This window comes from Styela clava, chromosome 3, assembly GCF_964204865.1.
Source record: "Styela clava chromosome 3, kaStyClav1.hap1.2, whole genome shotgun sequence".
NCBI classification, from domain to species: Eukaryota; Metazoa; Chordata; class Ascidiacea; order Stolidobranchia; family Styelidae; genus Styela; species Styela clava.
Window position 1 is genome coordinate 15460930 of NC_135252.1, and position 22212 is coordinate 15483141.

The following is a 22212-nucleotide window of genomic DNA, read 5'->3' on the forward strand; positions in this document are numbered from 1 at the left end:
TTTTATGAAGAGCAGAAATGTTACGTGGCTCCAAATACTTGAGAAATCAGACTATACAATATAGACCGGTATGAGTGAAATGTTAGGTGAACTTGTTAACACTTTGATTCAATACGCAAATAAAAGTGAATGCGTAATAGTATGTTACAATGAGCAGCAATCAACAATGAGTATATATCCTCACTGATTAAAAAAATCTAACTGGAGGTGCATGAACTATTTGAAACCATAAGGGGTAAGTAAATATGTAATTTCGGCAAATGGGCAACTACGTACCGTACTGAATTAATAACTTCGTAGTATTTGACAAAGGCTGGCTTTCCCACATGTACTTAACAGTGCGATGCCCGGGTGTGATATACAACAATAGTATTCACCTTACCTTTTACCGATTTCTTTTTACCCCAACTTTCAAAAATATCATTAAAATCGACAACAACTGTCAAAGCAGGCACGAACACCATTCGTGCTACGCCTTGAAAGCAGCACACATCCGCTCGTTTTCGTCTCGTCAAGTATGTGCATTGGAGCGTGCTATCGAATACGATCTTCGGACAAAAATGCCGGAGTTGCGCATCATGTTGTTTAATGTCATTGTTACAAGTAAGCTTTGCCCGTGAAATTTATTTTCTCGTGATCATGTACTCTGTTCATTAATTTATTCTAGTATGATTGTCTTGGTGTGTTCCACGTGTGTGAATATGGGTGAATGGGTACAATCGCTGGTTACAGCGTTCGTTATAAACCTTTATATAGGTTTTGCCCGTTTTCCCGGTCTTTCAGTTGACCTTGTCTGTGTTCTTTTTATTTGTGTTGTAGACGAAAGATCGAAATAAAATTGTATTGTATTGTATTGTTGTAATCGCTCAAAACATTGGTGCAATCGCGCAATGCTTTTCTCCAATTATTCACTTCCGCAGCAATACCGAGTAAACGAGTTACTGTGTAAATTCAAATGCCGGTTTATCTTATGTCATTGATTTTTGTATTGTCTCTGTTAGATGAACCGACCGAACAAATTCACCTAAAATACATAATTTATATTGATTCTAATTATACATATTTTTTTGAAATGAAATCATATTTAGCAAAACACTTGCGCAACTGCTCAACCGGCAGTCGTTCAGTGGTGCAATCGCGCAATGCTTTTCTCCAATTACTCACTTCCGCAGAAATATCGAGTAGACGAGGTACTGTGTAAATTCAAATGCCGGTTTATCTTATGCCATTGATCTATTGTATTGTCTTTGTTGGATGAACCGACCAAACAAATTCACCTAATATACATAATTTATATTATTTCTAATTATACATACGGTATATTTTGTTTGCTATGAAATCATATTTATTTCACTGTATTGATCGTAGATGTTGAAAATTAAAAGAAATGTAAGGCAATAGTACAAGTGATGTATATAAATTATATTAATTCTAAATGTACGGACATAATTATTATGAAATCAAATCATATTTACTTCACCATATGGATAGTACATGTTGAAATTAAAAGAAATGTAGCCAATTGTACAAGTGACGTATATAAAATATATATATTGATTCTCAATGTACGTATTATGAAAAGAAACCATATTTATTTCACCATATGGAATCCCAACATTTACTATCCATAGTATGGATAGTAAATGATGGAAACGAAGGAAAAATGTTAGCATATAATATGGTGTCGCGATGAAGTGTTGTCAGGACAACAGTGTACGAAATGAACGGAGACTCTTGTCCCCCTTGTGCCACGTGTCTCACTTACTCCAAGTGACCTACTTGTCCCAAGGTTATAATACCCCGATATTTCAAAAAGCCGATATCACCGACATTCCGATGCTGATATCCCGATAATATTTAATTATCATCTTGATTGTAAATCGCTTTGCAACCTAGTAAGTATGCAAATATGCGCCTCTGCACTTCCATTAGGTTATGGTAGTTTCTGCAGTGTTCTATGCTCGTCCAGAAATTAATAAAATATTCAAAATGCAAGATGAATTTTTTGGCATAACTGCACTCAACTGAATTTTGTATTCATTAAAGTAGAAACATTTCTGACATGGCAGACTGGCTGTCTTCTTTACATATTAAAGTAATGCGAATTATGGATTTTGAGCACTGATAACAAGTTAAATTATTAGATGGGTGGGTGACTTTTTAAATTCTTCACCACCGAGACTGAAAACAATTTTGGAAGGAGGGCCTTTTTAGTTGAAGATAAATAAAATGTGAAGCACCGTAAACATTCTAATGACTGGCGGTTTCAGTAATGCTTATCCCAATATACACCAGCAATTGTCAGATGCTTGGTGTTAGATGCTTGATAAGAGGTGAGCCACAGGGTAATCAGATAGAATAAACCAGTTGCGCCGAACTGCCAACCAGGGTATAGCATTCTTGACGGCCCGTAAAAAATTGTTATTCGTTTCTTTTTCTGTCAAGGTAACCTTGTTGTATTTGAATGAACCTCGGGAAGTAACACCTTAGCGTTAAAGGATTCCGTCCCGTTCAAATGAAAGTAACTCCTTGCATTTCGTAATATTTCGATTGTTTCTCGTGTAGGGCCTTGTTCGTATCGAAAGGCGTGACAAAGCGTCGTATGAGAAAAAATGCCGTATACCTAGATAAAGGGTGAAAGTCGTGATTTGCCACGGTTGTATCTGAATCACGTATCCTACTTCTCAAATGGTACAACTGCTAAACATGTGACGTCTGTTAATTCCATATATTTATGTCCCGGTTCCATTGAACGCTTGATGATCATGTGTCGGATCAACACTAATCAAGAGACCGAAAATAAAAACGATTCGTGTTTCTTCTGTGAAACATGTTATCATTGTAACGAAATTTGGTTGGACCAGAATTGTAATGCATTTGGATCGGATTCGAAAAGGTTTTTGCTCTGAAATCGAAATGCTGGTATTTTTATGCATTCTTCATTGGGTTATTAGGTAATTTTGATAATATTTGAATCCTATTTAACCGAAGTATAATTTTTTGAATAAGTATGCTATCCGGTGCTAATATTATATCAACTCAGTATATTAACATAAAATTTATTATATATATATACCTTTATGTCTCCTTTCGATGCTTTCTTCTTCTTCTTTTCTTGATTTTCTCTAAAACATTAAATACAAGTAGTAAGTACGGTATTAGTCTAATTTTACTGCCGTGTTTCCCCGAAAATAAGACTGGGTCTTATTTCAATTTTCTTCCAAAAAAACAACACAAGGGCTTATTTTCGGGGAATTTTTTATATTTTCATTTATATATCAAAAAGAAAATTACAAAGTACAGAAATACGAGATTTTCAAATATACAGAATATGAAAACCGATATCCATTTACTTATAAATAACACGTTTTATTCAAAATAACTGCAAAACATAGATTATATCAATCATCTAAAACGTGTAGAATAGGTTTCCTGCCATCGACTAGCCTTATATTAAAATCATTTTTAAGATTCAGGCTCGGTCTTATTTTCGGGGGAACACGGTAAGCTTTTTCTAGACTCTACTAGAGCAACGGTGCACAACCTGCGGCCGTCGTGAAAAAATAATGCGGCCGTCCACATCCAAAATCATATAAACAAAAAAAGTTCAAAATATAGAATTTGGCAGCTATGCTTTCAAAACTTTTATAGAATAAATTCATTAAAATATTTGACATTTTATTATACTTTTTTGGGACAAGAAAATGGGGGCGACCGCCCCTCCCCCTTCCCCGACTTTCGATTTTGTTTTTAAACTGTGCAACCTTAATCCAACTTGTTGCAATATATCTGCTAATGAATAAGTCCATCGAAAAGAAAAATCCGTTTAAAATGCGAATATTATACATTCAAGTAGTCATACATACTTTATAATTGGTCAGACTGCACCTCGCATAGGTCAATTATGTGGTTATGACGTCGTAAAAGCTAAAAGATTTCGCGCGTCTTCGGCACGCTCATCAATCCCCTGGATGCCGTATTGAATACAAACAAATGCAATGTGGCCGCCAATAGCAAAAAAGTTGTGCACCACTGATATAGAGTAACAAATCATAACTGAGAACGGTTACAAGCCTTTTCGCTTCGAGACTTCGGACGAACCCGAGCATAATCTTTCAAACTGGGTAGATTGCGATTAATTATATGCAAGTCACTGCGCTCCATGTCAAAAGGAGTCCAGAACACCTCTGGTGATGAGCGTACATTTTGTTTTCGTGTTGATGGAGCAGTGTTTGGTCTCATATTGCTGACTTTTCCTGGTATAAAAGTATGATAAAATTTTCTTCTAGCTTTCATTTTTCAATCATTTATGCAGGGAGATAATATAGATAGACTATATGGAATGATACGTATTGTTCGTGAAGCTCACTTGAGAGCAAGATCTATATAATAATCATTTATACACCAAAATAAATTTAATTAAAAAAAAAAAAACAGGGGACTTTACATTTCAATGGTTACATTTTTTATTGCGAATTCAGCGTTTACAAATTAAGACGGTAATGGTAAGCGTCCTGAATCAACTGGCTTTTTCAAGTGCTTGCACCGTCCTGCGACTGACTACGTATTGATCTAAACACTTCCCCGTCAGCAGTTAAAATCTTATCCATGTGACCACCACGTATCTAACTTTTGAAGGCATCACAAAACTTTTGCAGGCTAGTATTAAATGAAAACATATATTTCAATTACAAACCAATTAAACGCACCTGAAGGTTGATGTTACTTCCAATGGGCGGCAGTTTCAACGGTTTGAGCGTGTTAATCTGGATTTAAAAGAATGCATATATTTTACTTAAACTCATGTTGTAATAAAAATATTTATATATTGTATGGCTGAAAACTGACAATACCCCCGGCTTTTCAAAAATTGTTTCGTCGACGAATTGTGGCTAAACGTTTTATATACCACAATATATAGAAAAAAAAAAATAATGAAGTTTGCCAAACGTTTAAGATATTATTAATATATAATTCAATGAGAATACGATTAGTCGATTATCTATCTATGCCCTTTGAAACAACCAAATTTTTTTGGTCCACAACTGTAGCAGGAATATCTAAAAACAAGAGACATTTGTCAAATTTTAATTTCAATAAGAAGGCTATTTCAATGCATTTTTGATGACAGAATATAGATTAATTTAAAATACCTTAAATGAATGAGGTTGTAGACCAGCGTATTGTTGTTCTGAAATTAGATCCAGAATATATATTGTAACTTACAAAATTATTACGCATTAGCCTGGCTATCAAAAAGATATCAAAATCAAAAATGTCTGGCGGGCAATGCTTGTGGAGAAATCTGCCCCCATGATATTCTCAGACTATTAACAAATCAAAGGACCTTGAAATATTTTTAAATGAGACTTAATTTGACATAGGCCTACCTTGTTACTGATTCCAATCGGCGCTTTTCTGCTTGTCCTGCGGAGAAATTGTAATGAGTCCGATGATGCAAGACTCACCTGTAATGAATACTATATTTTCTTGTCATTTTCACCATGTCTGAACTTACACTGTCATCCGCAAACATTGGCGCAGTTGTAATTGTTTCCGAATACTGCGCATCTCGCGCATTCGCATCTTTCTGTATCAAATAACAAATTCTAATCTTACCAAGAACACCAACTCCAGATCCAGATTTTTTTCAAAATGAGCATGAAACATGTGCTCAATCGGCATTTTTTGTCGCGGGTAACGGAGAATGGCTATAAGTATAACCCGATAGTCGACAAGTTGTACTATAGCATAGTTTCGAAAATAATCCCATTTGGGGTAATATGGTAGGAGTTTAGCGGCTTGATTGATCATTAAGTATCGCATGCCAATGAAACTGCACAAGTGCAAGATTGACTCTTGCGCGAGGTGACCGTTTTAAAAAAATTCTTGCTTTTCGCAAGGTGGCATTTATTATTCATCAGACACCAAGCAAATCCATTCATTTATATGAATTTGTAATGGCTTGTTATCCTAATATGAAGTCCCAAATGGAAGAAAGTAACCGTACATGCCAGAAATATAGATATGGTCTTGTTAGGAAGAAAAGCTCATTTCTACGCAGCAATATAAGAATGAACGTTATCTGACATTTGGAAGTGATAAAATATCGCTTACATTTCGAGCGTGTACCACTCGCTGCGATAGAAAAACGTCGCACAACAAGAATATATTTCAATTGGTTAATTTTAAGAAAATTTTACTACTATGAGATCATAATGTAGTTATGTACGGCGACACAAAACAAAATACTTCGTCCAGCGAAAAGCCCGAGACTTTTTTAAATAGGCCTAAGTTATTCTGAAATCAGTCCTGAGGACATAAATTCACATTTTTAGACGCTTTATTTCAGCGCAGGACAAATATGAGATTAAAACCCCTGCTTTTCATGAAAAGAGTTGGGTTATTGGTCAATTTCTCTCTTACTTTTTACATTCGATAACGGCGTAACTAGTGCATAGGTAAAAGTTGATAAGCCCTGCTCTAGGGTGATAAAAAAGTCGATAATACTGCAAATCACGGCTCCTGCAGTATAATAGGTTACACAACCTTGCAAAGCAAAAAACTTTCATCATCTCCCCACTACTGGCTTTGAGGTCCAAAGGCTCCAGCTGCTTTCCCATGGTAAACGCGGTTATTTTCAGTATTGCGTGCATAGTGCAAGCGTCCAATATCAAAACCTCTCTGCACCTTAATCAATAAATACATCTGGATCACAAACATCACTTTCTTATGTTCTGAAATATTCGTTCTCATACTGGTCAACTTGGAAGATGAGACAAAAAAGCTTAAAGATTAGGATGAGATTTATGCCGGTAACTTCAGTTTTGCTATGTCACTCGACATTCCGGTGTAGTTTGCCTGCTTTTGTCAATCAAAATGGGGAAGCAATTTATCAGTAACTAAGTCAATGAAAAACACATTAACATTTAAGGAATCAAGCAAACAATCAATCTTCAGTCTCCGGCGGTGTGTTAATTAACAGAATTTTGACACAAAAATAGGTTAGTCGACCAGAACTGAACTTCAACTCTTCAAGTTCAAAGCCCGAGTTCACGCTCGTGTATTTTTAGTTTTCAAGCTTCAACGCCTGAATTCAACGATTCGTGTATATCTATAATTTTCTTTCTTAAGAATCAACGCCTAAACTCTTTGGGTTTGTGTCTTTTGATCAACTTATATATTAAAACTAAATGTTTTGCGTGTCAAACGGATCAGAAGATACATGGTTTATATACATTAATAACTGTGAATCTTAATAGTGTGGCTCATCTTGCTAAGCGTTAGGAATACGCTCGCTCCCGCACTTCTGATTACTCTGCGTGGGTTCACAGGTTCGAATTCCATGCGGGGTAGTTATGGGCGAGAGAATTGCTGGACTCCTCGTCGTCGTAGGGTGGTTCACGTGACCGCTGGTTACGGCTTCCTTCCACCACCAAGTCCATGCTTACGAAAACAAATAACTAACTAATCCCATACCCGACATGGAATGGTAATCGGGGCCGTATGATTGAACCGTCTCATCGGCTTTTCTCTGCCCCGGGATAAATGTGTAAATTCTAGTCTATACCGAATTGACTTGCATATTATCATTATGTATATATTTTACTGTGCCATTGGTTGTTACTTATCGATTTTAATCGGTAAGTATGTTGATAGGTATTTGTCTGTCTGTTAGATGCACGCGATATCTCACGAAAGCGAGATTGAATCTGCTCCAGATTTTGCATGTGCATTCATCATAGTTCGTATCAGAAGCCTATTGATTTTGGATGAATTATGTCGTATAATTAGCGAAATATTAATCAATTAGTGATGGGACACAAAGTGTCACTATGGAGTAAGAGCGCTGTTATGGGGGATCCCCTAACTTTCGATCGATAAGTCTTCGGTTTCTGACCGATATTCTCGTCTGAATTATCACACTATGCTATAATCCTAGTATAAAGTTCCGGTTTAAATTACCATCCAGTAGATGCAATCACAGAGTAGCAAAATCACTCTGCCTCTACTCCAATTTGATGACTTGTAGTACAGACGCAGGGATGAATGAAGGATGCCATGACAATCTGCTTTATCCTGATGCCTCTGAAAATCTTTCTATTTCCATTAATACAACCATTCCAAATACGCAAATAAATTTCAAACGAAATCCGCTTACCCAAGCTTCAAGATATTGCAAAACGATGACGTAGTACAGTCCCACTCAAGCGTAGTGAAGCGGCCGTGAGCGGACGGACCGTATTCAGTTAATTATGAACATTGCCTCCATGTGACACAACACGTAATCGTAAACAATGTGGTTCGTTGCACACGTTGTGCGTTGACGAGGTCTGAATGCGATTTTTTTTATGAGTGTTTCTTACATAAAATACGGTACCTAAGTCGTTGAAATTCTGCAAACTGCAAACAAAGTATGTCAGTGGTGGATTGCAACTATTATACTAATACTCTTTCCACTTTTAGTTTAGGACTCTTGATGATTTTCCTTGATCAAAGCTGTGTACCATACAAATACAGAAATACTGACTGAGATACAGATACAGCAGTAGACTATAGCGAGAGTAAATTGAAAAGCGTGTTCACTCACCTGAAAGCATTAAATAAATTCACATACACACACAACTCTGCAACTGCACAATTACATAGATAGGCTTGGCTCTAATAGGCTGTAATAAAAATTGAGATAAATTACTGTATATCTGTACATATTGAAAAAAAAAATGAAAACTTATTTTCCACATATTAATAGTTTTATATAATGGTTGCCAAATTGGGTGCATGTAAGATTAAACGACGTAATTACTTCTATTTGGCATGGTATAGCCATTTTTGCATATGTCTGTATGTTATTCCTAACCACCCACCACCTGACTACGTCATCCAAAGATTACGACCTCACTATCATTTCAAAAGCTAGTAAGTATAGCTACGATTGCACAAAATGGCATCTTCGCCAACGATAACGAACTCAGTAACGGCAATGATCTCTCTCAGATTGAGATCGTTACGGCAAGAAAACAAGAGGAATTGCTCGCTCGATTTTGGGTGATCGTCTGTGAGTCTTGGATGACAGTTCTGCAGTCAGTATAGTTTGGATGGCCTTATTACATTAAGGTATTGTGCTGTCATAGTAGTCAGGTCTGCAGGTGGGGCTTAGGAATAACATATCTGCATATGCAAAAATTGTAGACCAACTAGAGATACTTACGTCGTGTTGTGAACATGCAGACATGGCCCCCAAATGACTATCGATTTTGTAATCAAGAGTGAACAGTAAACAGGTAAATAAAAGTATTTGTTAAAAATATATCACCAAGCTGATTATAATATAAAGTTGCCAGACTTGGATATATGAAGTGTAAGTAGGTATAATAAATTGCTATTATTATTAATAAGGAAATATTTTGTACTGAATTCAATTTTTCAATTCATACTTTGCTATTGTAGTCCTCTAAATAAATCATTAAAACGTCTATAAAATGTCTTCACCTGAAAAATCGAATCCCGAACTTAAAGCTGGTCATGCTCCAGCTGTTAAAGCGGGCGGAATGCGGATTAAAGCTCCTCGAGCTCACGAAGAGAAGATTACAAAAGAGGAGGCAGAATCCCCTTGGGAAGGAGATGGACAGAAGCCTGCAGAAAGATCTGTTATTGTTTCAGGGGCCATGACTCATGGAGACAAAGATTTCACACCAGCATCTGTGAAAGTAGCGCATGAAAAGCCCATCCCTTCTCATCAAAAACCACCACCAAAGCAGCAAAACATGATCATCCAGCAACCTCGCTGAGATAATGAGTTGTCATCGGAGCATTGCTTTTCTGCAAATAAAACTTTTGTTGCAATAGCAGAACAGTTATTATTTTTGGTAGATAGTGGTGGAGGTGAAGGATATATTTGATTTAGTCGTAGTTGATATTTTATCGTATTATTTCATAATAACATAGTACAGTGTATGTTTAAGCAAAATTTAAGATCAAAACAAAATTGGTGCGTCAGTTTCTGAATAATTGGACATTCCTAGAAGAATATTCAAAATTTGTTTTGGGTATTTACATGTGCTGTTTTGATGATATTTGAATTTTAACACATGTGATTCTTATATTCTTGAGCTCGATTTTTGGAAATCTCAAATGATAATTATTTCCTGTAAAAATGAGTAAATGAAAATAGATAAATCTTTTTATTTTATCGATTAAAAATCTCATGATTTTATTGAAACAAATTTAAAGGTTATTTAAACTTATCACCAGCAGCAAATACACCAACGAACTGGCCATTATTGCAGCGGCCAATACGGTAAATTAAATGCTACTTCAACTGTCTTATATAATCTTTGTAATATGTTGTATCTATCATAGGTAGGGTAATATTTGAGTTATGGTGGTTTTATTTGTTTTTGCCAAATTTTTGAATCATGTTTGTTGTGAATTATTCTGTTTTGTTTTTATGTTCATGTCCAGTTCTTTGAGATCATTAAATAGTTGCTCAGTTTTTTCAACTGGATTTTAATTGTGCGCAAAGAAAATGGCCGTATCTAAATACATACTCTTAGTGAAAAATTTGATCTGAAATATCGAATGTGTTTAAAGGAGATCGTGTGTATAGACCAACCCCATTGCAATATAAGGATTATGATGTGCAGTAACAGTTATACCAGAAAAATGTAGTTACTTCCACTGGTTATTTTTTTTTTGTAATATGAAGGTTTTATGCCAAAAATATTCACATTTCCTGAATTTGTAAAATGAAAAATTTTCATATAGAATATAACCATTATTTTAACCATTTGAAACATCCCCAGTTCTGCGATTTATTAAAATATATTTGCAATGAGTTCCTGTGTTGTTTTATTTTTGATCTTCTACTGCCAATTACTGTCATATTGAAAGATGGGATAAATTAACTCATCTGAAACTTTCAAATTTGAAACTTATCATTTTTCTTTGTGTATTATCTGGGCCTGTCATATTAAAAATGGCACTATTTGCTAGTTTTTTGACAGTTTTGCTTATTTTAAAATGAAAAAGTTCTAAACTCGTATTACTGCTTTCTATTTCATTATAATCATGGTGAAATTGCTCCGATGGTTTATTTTAAATTTTAGCGTTATTTTAAGAAAAAAATATCATGGATAACAGATTAATTCCGCCATCACATTTTGATCCAAATGAAAAAGATTCATTGGAAAATACTCCATCTGTGTCTGCTCAACAAGATGATTTCACTTTGTCATCAACATCGGTAAATTCAAACAGACAATCTGGAATTTCTGGAGAGAATTTTCAACTTCGTCCACCTCATGACTTTTCATCACCTACAACAAAACCGATGTCTAATATACCTCCTTTTATACAAGTTGGAAAACGTCTTGATCCATCGAAGAATGCGCAAAGCTTTATTCCTGGTATGTTATGGATTCAACAATAATGTGATTCATATTATAATTAGGTTTATTATTTCTTAGGAAATTGAAAGTGACCTAGTTCATGTCTGTCCGAAAACAAATGATGTAAAAAGCTGTACTTTTGTTGTAGAAATATATTATTACATCGAATTATGAATAGCTATACTTTAGACGAATTGTATTCAACTTTCATGGTAGTTGGATAATTGCATAGCATTTCAGTATTACATTTTCACAATGTTCATCGAATTTTTCTTCATAATTCAGGACATTATCAAACGCCTCCTCAAATATTACGTAATCAAGGATTTTCAATGTTGCCATCTCAAAGTGAATCCATGCAGATTCCACAACAGCTTTCTTCTGAGAAATACTCTGAACTTCTAAGATTACAGGCTGAAAATGAAGCTCTGAAATCAGTACTACAATGCAAGAAATCAAGAATTACTGAGAAGGTAGTATTTTATTTAATCTTCATATTCTCAAAGTATGTGCCGAATTTTATCATCGGGCCCTATTAAAACCTCTTATTTAAATGGCATCAATAGCATGCCGTAGTTAGCAAGTTTAAGCAGCATCTGGTGTCTGCTTGTTTCCTGATGAAGTGGAATTCAACCTAATACTTTTATTAACAGTTGGTCAGTTAACTAGGTCATTGAGGTTAACTATTACCAAACTATTGCATGTATAGTCTTTATTAAAATTTTTACAAAATCAAAATTGTTTATATCATGATAGCATTAGCTAACATTATGGTACTAAGTATATTGCGATTCCTGCAATATTGAAAATAAGGTGGTTAAATAGATTTCTGTTGATTATTCAGTAAAATATTAAGCTCTTACAGTTTTATTATGAATTGTTGTTAGAACTTTATTTTTTTTCATCAAAGGAAAACACTGCACCAGGAAGCTGTGATAATAATGCCCATCAAGCAGTGATTGAGCATCAAACTCAACATATTTCAAGACTTCAGAAAGACATAGATAATCAGAAAGAAATCATAGCTAAAAGGTATTAAATCATTACATCAGGTTATTTTGAAAATAAAACACTCGTATTCCAAGCACTTTAGTTTTATTTGATTGCAACATTACTATGGCTTATGAATTATGATATAATAAGCGTTTTGCCCAGATTGCCATCGCACCTCTGATTACCCTGCATGGGTTCGAAACCAGTGGAATATGATTGCTGTACTTCTCATCATTGCAGGTCTGTTTGCGTAACTGCTGGTTAGTTAGGCTTCCTCCACCATAGTGTCCCATGAATCTCAAACAAATAATTGGTTAACTATTCTCACACCTAACATGTCTTGGTAATTGGATGAGGAGTGTGATTAGCCATATGATAAAATCTCATCGACTTTCCTCTCCCCCGGGTTAGATATGAACAATCAATATTATTAGGTCAATATTTTTCTATGTACAGAGATAGTGAGTTATCCCAATACCAAGTTGCAATCACAACTAAAGATAAAGAAAACAAGGAATTACAAAGCTCTATGGAATTATTGGAATCGCAAATAGAGAGAAAAAATGAAAAAGAGACAAATTATCATGAGGAGATTGAAAGTTTGCAAACAACCGTCAAAGAATTGAAAGCAGAAAAGGACAAAATGTCAAAAAGGTATTATTATACAATGAGTTTATTTTTCTGAATAGTGTGTTTCACAGTAAAAATATTTTAGAATTCAGATACTCAAAATCATGGTTTTCTTGTAATAAAGGCTAATCCTGAAACTTTTCTTCAAATTGAGTAAAGGGAATAATATTTGAAATGAATAGCAATGAAGACTGATGCACTCATTATTATCGTAGGTTGTTCATTGCTGCATAAAAGCTGAAGTGGGAGTGATGGCCTAACGGTTTGGCATTAGACATAAATCGTGTTGGAATTTCAGGTTCAAATCTAATCTACCAGTCTTATCAAACAAAAAAGATTCCAAAAATTGTGCCTCATATATAGCTAGATATCTGTGGCTGGTTGAACTGGGCTTATTCAGGGTGATAGTTGCGAATGAGTGTTGTGTTGTATAACAAAAATCACCTAACTATATTTTTTAGTCACTCCACTGAGATTGAGTCATTGAGACAAGAATTTGATGAGGCGGAACAAATGAATGCATCTAATTCAACCAGTAAATTTGAAGAATTATCAAGGAAATATGAGGCTGATAAACTTGTTCTGGAAAGGAAAATGGAAGAGTTGAAAGTTGAACATGTAAAAAAGGTATAAATATATCAAGAATGTTTAGTCCATTTAATCCTGCACATAATCAACTTGATTTGTTTATTATTCTGCTGTTTATATGAAATTTAAAAAAATGCATAGGTTTGCTGAGAAACTATTCTGTGTCAGAAAATTCTTTAGAACAACCCTATATATGGCAATGTTCTATTTAGTTTGAAAATAACTGAAGAATACAAGCAGTTAATAGCATTTTAATCATCAACAAAAAGAATTGAAGATAAATTATTAGTAACACATTGCTGATATTTCAATTACCTGACTACTAGATTTTTTAATTATCTTTAATTTACTGTATTCTAAGTAAAACATCTAGCTGAATACTTTCGAACAAGCCACTTACCTGAATATCTTATTTATTTATAGATTGAGACAATTGAAAGCTGTCATCAAGATGAAATTACTCAACTAAATAGTAATCTTACTGAAAGAGTTAATTCTCACAATAACATTGTGGAAGCATTGAATCAAGATATAGAAAGATTGAAAAAAAGTTGTGAAGATATGAATATATCTCTGAAAAACAAAATATCTGAAAATCAGGTTAGATAATAATATCTAAGTTGGGGAGTTATCAACTTGTGTGTTATGAATGCATTTATGTTTAAGTGTCTCTTATGTATTCATTATATGATGAGTAGATATGTTTATGTTACAATTATTTTGTTTTCGATTCTGAGGCTCTCATTTTTTGTCAATTTTGTTGTGATAGAAAAAAGTAGAATTTTTTAATACTTTGTGAACTACCGGTACTTTAAGAGTCAATAATATTAATTTAATAAAGTTCAATGACAACACTGGAGCCCTATGCCACACACACTTTAACTGATTAGCAACAAAAATTCTCTGCTGTGCTTATCTTTAAAAAGCATTATACTCTCAAACAGTTAGAACGTTTGTGAATAATGTTTAAATAAATACATGCTTTTTTTTCTATTCTATTTTGAAATATGACAATTGGCGCTATGTTGTTGTTGATGACTGTATTGTCAGAATACCCTTTTTCCTTCCTTATTGTATTAAGGGATTAACATTTATTTATCTTTGCTGAACAATATACTCTCTGTAAAACAAAAATATTTTATTATTAGAAGCTGGAAATTGACTTCAATAACCTTCAACATACTCTCGAAACATCTAAAAAAACTTGTGAGAAACATCAAGAAAAAGTCGATCAATTACAAGTGTACATTGGGCAGCAACAGTCGGAAGATTATGAGAGATCACAATGGAAAAATCATAAAAACCAATACGAAAGTAACATTGTGGTAAACATCTGAATTTTTTGTTCATTTTTAAGAAATAGTATATCAGATTATTCGAACTTGTGTTCGCTTATTTGTACAAGGTAAATGGTGATGCAGTCGCAATCATTTTTCTGATGCAACAGATCAGAGGTGTACAACATTTTTTTTGTCGGCGGGCCATAAAACCAACTTCAGACATCTAGCTGAGTCACACAATAAATTTAAGTTTTGCATGTACACAATGAATTAAAAAAATTCCCACAATGAAAAAGATATTGCTTAGCCTTACAATAATATAGTCACTCACCGTAAAAACTGTGTGGTAAAACTGTGAAAGATTTACCGCAGTGACAAGAGCAAAAAAAATTATGGATTTTTACACATGGGTGCACCTTTTTAAACATGAACTTTCAGATTAGGGAAAATTGTTGACAAGGGCCACACTTGGCAAGCTGGGTGATGGGCCGCGGGCTGCCTGTTGAACACCCCTGCTTTAAAACTGTGGTTATCGAGTTTTCATAATTTGTAGCCCCCCTTCCTATGACTCAACACACTTGCGACTCTCTGCTCTTCAATAAAAAAGAATTGTATCTAATGATTTCGATCAGTGATTTTGATTACCACATTAAGATCAAAACGCCAGCAAACCAATGTAAAAGGAATAAATGCATTGCGGCCAAATAATGAATAAATCGCAGTTAATTTTTGTTTAAATTATTATGGCCATTGCGAATGGTAGAGAACCACCTTGTGACTGAAGGGAAGTCAAGGGCTCATTCGGAGAAACCTTGGCTTAAAGAGTAGTGAACTATTATTAATTTGTCTAGTACTCGTTTGTGAAAGAAGATGAAGATGTTATTGATAAAAAAATTTAAACTTTTTGATTTTAAGGCTCTTCAAAGTGAAAAAGAATCATTGAATAAAACATTAGAACTGCAGAATGTTAGACTTCAATCGATAACTAAAATTTTGACAACTCAAGAAGAAGCAATTCAAGCCAATGCGAAGTCCTTTTCATCTGGAAATATTAAGTAATGTTGAACCTATTGAAATTATATGAAAAAGCGCCCCTGTGTACCAGTATGGCCGTAACTAATTTTGTTTGCCTAATTTACATCAAGTTGTAAAAAGGGACTGAAACTTATGGGCAGGTGGAATATTTACTTGGCTAACACAGACAGTACTTGAACTCGTAATAGAACTGAAATGAGGAAAATCGGAATAAAATTATGGCCGAACCCTAAACTGGTACACACACTATGAGAATATCGAAAAAAAAATGTCGAAACCATTTATATACATGCACTGTAGTGTTTAAAAGAGATATATCATTTGTGCAAATATCTCACCCAAATATCAGCTGATTTTCATCAAAACACAACACTGGATTGTGTAAAAATATTGTGAGCGAGAGGGTCTGATGCTGATATGGGTAAACTACGACTTGCGGGCCAAATTCGGCCCGTTTGTTAATTCAATCTGGCCCGCCTTATGCTGCCATAACCAAACTAAAACCAAATTTTGATGTTTTAGCTTAAAAAATAACTCAAGAAATTTGTTGATATTGCAATCAACAAATTCACAGTTTTGGCACGTGGCCTATTGTTTTCCACTTTTGCATTTGTAACACTGTAAATATTGTTCATAAAATATAACTTTTTATGTCACACCTATGGTACATGGCGCCAGTCTAGCCTTTCAATCTTTTCTTTATTTCAAACATGCTCAATGTTTTTTATATTGTACCGCAAAGCACATATGATCACCATATTGATAGGCAGTACCGTGAGCTTCTACAGAAATATATTATTTTTCAATTTATATGGATGGGCATCATGTTACTAAATATAAACATTTCTATAATTATTTTCAGAGGTAATCCAGAACATGTTGTCATCAGAAGGTGGAGAGAAAAGGTCTTCGAACTCATGGTTCAACTCAAATCTAATGAAATATCAACAAAGAATATACAGAACAAGTATACGCTTGCTGAAAAAGATTTAGAGGAAAAGTTGGGAGGTATTCTAATGTTTTTATTATTAGCAATCCCATGTTTCTGGAAATGTTTACCTGAAATCTATAAACTGAAAGCAACTTTTTTACTGCACATATTCCTTTTCAAAATCATGTCCTTTCCATGTCCTTTTCATCTGGAAATATTAAGTAATGTTGAACCTATTGAAATTATATTAAAAGGCACCCAAGAAATATATGTACCAATATGAAGGTAACTAATTTTGTTCGCCTACTTTACATCAAGTTGTGTAAAGGGACTAAAACCTATGGGCATGGGGTATATTCACTTGGCCAACACAGACAGTCCCCGAACTCGTAATAGAACTAAAATTGGGGAAATTGGAATAAAATTATGGCCTAACCCTAATCTGGTACACACACTATGGGAGTACCTACATTTCTATACAGTATTTTTCGATTTCATCATCTGATTGAACTATTTAGTATACTCAAAATAAAAATTGTTTTCAAAGAAGATTCCAAACCCTATTAATTGCTAGGTTAAAGGTTTATTGGGTCTGAATAACTATAAAAATTAATTTAAATGAAATATGTTCGTGAAATCTGTTCATAAAATGTTCAACGTTCTGTGTGATTTAAATCCATCTTTTCATTTTGAAGAGGAACAGCGAGTCAGCGTTATTTTGGAGAATCAACTGTGTGAATGCAAAGCTCAACTTGAAATGCAAGAAAGAGAAAATAGTTCGCTGTCCGGTTCAAATCACCATCTGACTGAAAAATTAAAGGAAACGGAACAAAGTATTGCCCAATTAGGTATCTATTGGCTGTTGCGGATTATCATAGTTGCATAATCTTAATTGCCTATGATAGCAATAGATACAATATGAAGCATTATATGCATGAAATTTGGATGGAAAATGACTCTGCAGTGTGGCCAATCGTGCTAAGCGTTAGTAATATGCTCGCCACATCACCTCTGATGTGTTGTTCGCAGGTTCAAATCCTGTTGGAGCTAATTATGTGCTAGTGGATGGATTCTTTGTCGCTTTAGAGTGGCTTACGTAACTGATGGTCGGTTACAGCTTCATTCACCATCAAGTCAACAAATAACTGGTTCCCTCTCCCCCAGTATAAATATGTAAATCCTCTCCTATGAACTTTTGAGAATAAGTTGTTCTATCTAACATGGCCATGGTCCTGTAATGATGTTGGTAGCATCTGGTACGATGCTTTTCAAATTTTTCTGTCATTTTAATAAAAATGAATAAATTCTCAGTTCGGAGAGAGTTTATAATGTATTCACATTATTGAAGTATACTTAGAAGCTAACTATCTCTTATATTGCCTTGTAGAAGAAAGTTTAGTATCAATGTCGGAAAATGTTGCCAAGTCCACAGGAAATCTTTCCCAGGAATTTCAAACCAAATTTTCTTCACTCTCGGAAAAAACTATCCATTTGGAGCAAAGGATTATGTTTGCAAGTAACAGGTAAAGCTACGTAAATAAATAAATCCCTAATTTATCTAATAATGGCACAAATTTTGGTGCATCAACTCAACTTTTCATCACCAGATTACTAGATTCAACTCATTACTTTCAAACTTCTTGATTAAATGATTAAATAATGAGATATGTCATGCTATTGATTTAGATTACGTACAGTTCAAGATCTCATGTTGAGAAAAGATAATATATGGAGGGCAAAACTTAAACAAATAAGAGAAGATCACTCAAAAGTCACTGTTGATGAATCAGTTCAGAAGGAAGAAGGCATTTTAACTCAAGCTGAGTAAGTTATTAACTGAAGTAGAAGAAAGCACTCACTTTTTTAAGTACCAATATAGGATGGTCCAAACCGAGTATTTTATCATTCCGAATACATTCTGAAAGCATATTTTCGAATATGAAATATCGAATACATTCGTCTTCATGTTAATCACATCTGAAACATTACAAATATAAAAGGTCATTGTTTTTATTTGCGCTGTTGTTTGTTTCAGTTGAGATATCGTATGTTTTGATCTGCTTGTCTGACAGCTCAAAATCATCGAATTTATTATTATTATAAATTCTATATTATTCCTAAATTCAAAAATTTACTATATTCGATATATTGAATGTCATATGTATTTGAATGTTCGATTTGTTTTGGACATTCCTGATACCAATTTGATGATTCTATCATACCAACCATCATATCATACCATATGCTCTTGCTTCTGTAATCTTGAGTTTTATTTTGATACCAGAAATAGAACCTTTTCAATTTTGCTTGGCTACGGCCGTATTTTAATTGACAAATTTACACACAATTTCTCTTTAGGCGACCCGACTTAGTTGCTGAAATTTCACAATTAACAAAAGAGAGAGACACATTGAGTCAAAGGTTAAGTAGTGATTCGGCATCATTCGAAGCAGCTATGACAAACTTTAGGCAGAGAGAATCTGAATTGGAACAGAATGTCACAACATTACAGCATGACGTACAACAAAAATCTGAGGTAACTTGCTATTTCAAATATGAAGAGTATGGCTTAGAATTATGAAATTATTTTCTAATCTATGTCCCCATGCCCTATATTATACAGATTTATTATAGATTATGAAGAATTTTCATTTGTTCAAAAACAGGAGATTGCAGAGTGCAAAATTCAAATAGAATCGATGGAGGATAGACTGAAGGATTATGAGCGAATAGCTTCTGATGCAAGAGATAGTGAAAAAGCCGCTAAAGAGAATTGTGCTGAAGGTGCTTTTTTACGGATAATTCTTTTTAACAATCTGACATATTTTATACCCTTTAATTTTCATGTTTTATAGGTTTGTATATATTAGATTAGGTATTAAAATGACAGTTCAAAATATCATAGTGAAATGTATATTTGGTAAGTAAATATTTATGAAAATAATTCAATATGCAAATTATCTGTCATAACTTCAATCTGACACAAATTTAGACCCACATTCTGACTTCCCATGTTTTGAGTTTAAGAAGACAGCGAATTTTGGGAAGTTTACAAACCACATCATTCTGTATTCCAGATATTGAAAAGAAATTGGAAGAAGCATGGAAAACGTGGGATGCAGAAAAAAGAGAGTTGGAGAAACGACTCGAGGAATCACAAAGGGAGCATGCTAGAACTGTTGTCACTTCAAGACAAAGTGAACGGTAATTGTTTCTCATCATCATATATTTGCTTGTATCATAATCTAACAAATATCATTTGATTCATAAAATAACTTTCGAAACTAAGCATGAAACATGTATCATTGAATATTAACTTCGACATAGTTAAATTACTTCATATTTATATATATATTTTTTATATTACCATATTTACTGTTACATGAATGCTTAAGCATAGTGAAACACAACGGGTCATGACATGAGCCTCAATAATCTTCATGTTCTTGCAAACTGACCCCAACAAACTATATCCAAACTGTGGAATGTTTTTATGCATTATAGCATATATTTATTCGTTAGCATAAATGTTGTTTCTTGAATTACAATCTTTCTATCTCTTCAACTATATAATGATTGGAAGCTGGCTGATGATGATGGCCGAGATTTAACGTTACTCTTCAGATATGCATTTTACTTTTAACAAGTTGTTTAGTCACAAAGCTCTCGTGCTTTCTCTGTTTCTGTTTTATTTTTCATTACATGTATAATTACTTTACAGAAATGCAGTTCGAGAGAAGAAAAGAGCTGCTGAAAATTTACAAGCAGTTGTTGAAGAATGCAGACAAGAAACTGAAAAATTGCAAACTCGAGTGAAAAGTTTAAAAATGGATAATAATCTTCTAATGGTATTCGTTTCAAGTTGTACTTTTTCGCTTTATAGCAATTCTGCTAATTAATTTTTTACAGGGCTAGGCATGTTTGTACCACATGGTTTCAAGCTAATTATCAAATATATGGTAGTATATTCGTAGTTATTTTGATGAATTTCTATATATGCAAGATTTGTTTTTGCCCATCGGCGTCAACGGGCATAAAAAAAATCACAAAAAAATGAACCTGACTTTTGGTATAAAGTATGAATTAACACAAGTTAAAGTTTTGAATAAAATTAAAATGTTCTTTAAATATTTACAGGCTACATTACGACAGCAAGGTCTTTCGTCAACCTTCAAAGAGGCTCGCGCACAAGCAAGAAAACTTGACATTGACACATCGGTAAATAAACCTAAATTGAAAAGCACTGATGGAACTAGTATTGGCAAAGTGGTTGAACCTTGTACGACTTCTAGTGCAACCCAATCAGTTCCTGCTAAACCAGCTTCGAGCAATACCGATTCGACTGAAAATGTGAATGATTGTACTGCAGAGATGCTCAAGGATTTAGTAGTTATGACTGAAAATATACTAGATGATTCAGATTGAGTTGAATATGAAATTTTTGACTTTTTGGCTACGGTCTCAGTTCTCAGGTGTTTTGATTGAAATTTTTTTTTATATGTGTTGCGTTTGAAATTTAGTTTGCACATCTTTCTTTCCGAATTATTGCCAAAACATTGAGTAACACATTGATAAACAAACTAGGAATGTTTTTTTGTGAATTTATACCTTTTTTAATTTGTTGTTGTTAACATGTTGATTATATACTACATTGCTATCATTTGTGAATAATGGATGCTGTTTTTTATATTTTGTACTAGATTCAGTGACGACTGCATCCAAAATGTGTTTTAGATATATATTTTTTTATTTAGAGCTGCTATATCCTTTGTATTTTCATATCAATCACCTTCTGTTTATAAACAATACAATGATACTTGAAAAAATTATGAAATCTGCTTGTGCCTGAGATGGAATTATAGCGAGTTAAATATTACAGCTAGTTAAATAGAACACGGAATGTTCTGAACACTTTTACCTATTAATTTTTTATCAGACCATGACGGATATTTTCACCATAAGTTTAAAGACATGTAAGAGTGAACTTTTGTGAAACTAGGTTTCAGTAACAATACGACTTTGGGTGGATTTTTGATGACCGTTCATGCATGGCATGTTTCTCGACGGTCGGCGTCTGAAAGGACGCGCTAGTTCGAGATCCTCGCATTCGTGTAAGATTTCGTCCAGGGATTTTCGCGTAAATGACACCTGCCACTAGTCGGGGCAGATGCTATGACTTTCGATCGTAATGGCTCTGGCAGAAACTGTAAGTTCCACTGGTCACGTCAATGACATATTTAGGTGCGGAAATATACATTCTTCCCATAAATTACCATTGCGGCACTTCTATGGCCATTTTCGCGAATCAGTGCTGCAACAGCTTTTTTTAAAGTAAAATTTCGATTTTGTTCTCCTAACATAATTG

At 34.1% G+C, this 22212-nt stretch overlaps 3 protein-coding genes across 3 annotated transcripts in view; 2 read left to right on the top strand and 1 right to left on the bottom strand.

The window, feature by feature from the left end:
* LOC120342659 (ATP-dependent translocase ABCB1-like) overlaps positions 1-8121 on the bottom strand; it is a 77771-nt gene extending 69650 nt beyond the window's left edge. The window contains exon 1 of the mRNA XM_039411586.2: positions 8110-8121. The gene's annotated coding sequence lies outside the window, so the exon portion shown is untranslated. The remainder of the gene's footprint in view (positions 1-8109) is intronic.
* Positions 8122-9431: 1310 nt separating this feature from the next.
* On the top strand, positions 9432-11108 carry LOC120342221 (death-associated protein 1 homolog). Its single transcript, XM_078110623.1, has one exon. It carries the CDS (start codon positions 9483-9485, stop codon positions 9789-9791), a length of 309 nt encoding a protein of 102 aa, XP_077966749.1. The 5' UTR covers positions 9432-9482; the 3' UTR covers positions 9792-11108.
* Positions 11109-11121: 13 nt separating this feature from the next.
* Positions 11122-21681, top strand: LOC120342220 (uncharacterized). The gene is made up of 17 exons (XM_039410966.2): positions 11122-11408; positions 11676-11863; positions 12301-12422; positions 12840-13037; positions 13475-13640; positions 14025-14201; positions 14750-14926; positions 15797-15936; positions 16779-16924; positions 17543-17695; positions 18235-18370; positions 18534-18671; positions 19206-19383; positions 19514-19631; positions 19925-20051; positions 20569-20695; positions 20985-21681. Exons 1-17 carry the CDS (start codon positions 11132-11134, stop codon positions 21270-21272), a joined length of 2856 nt encoding a protein of 951 aa, XP_039266900.2. The 5' UTR covers positions 11122-11131; the 3' UTR covers positions 21273-21681.
* The last annotated feature ends 531 nt before the right edge of the window (positions 21682-22212 follow it).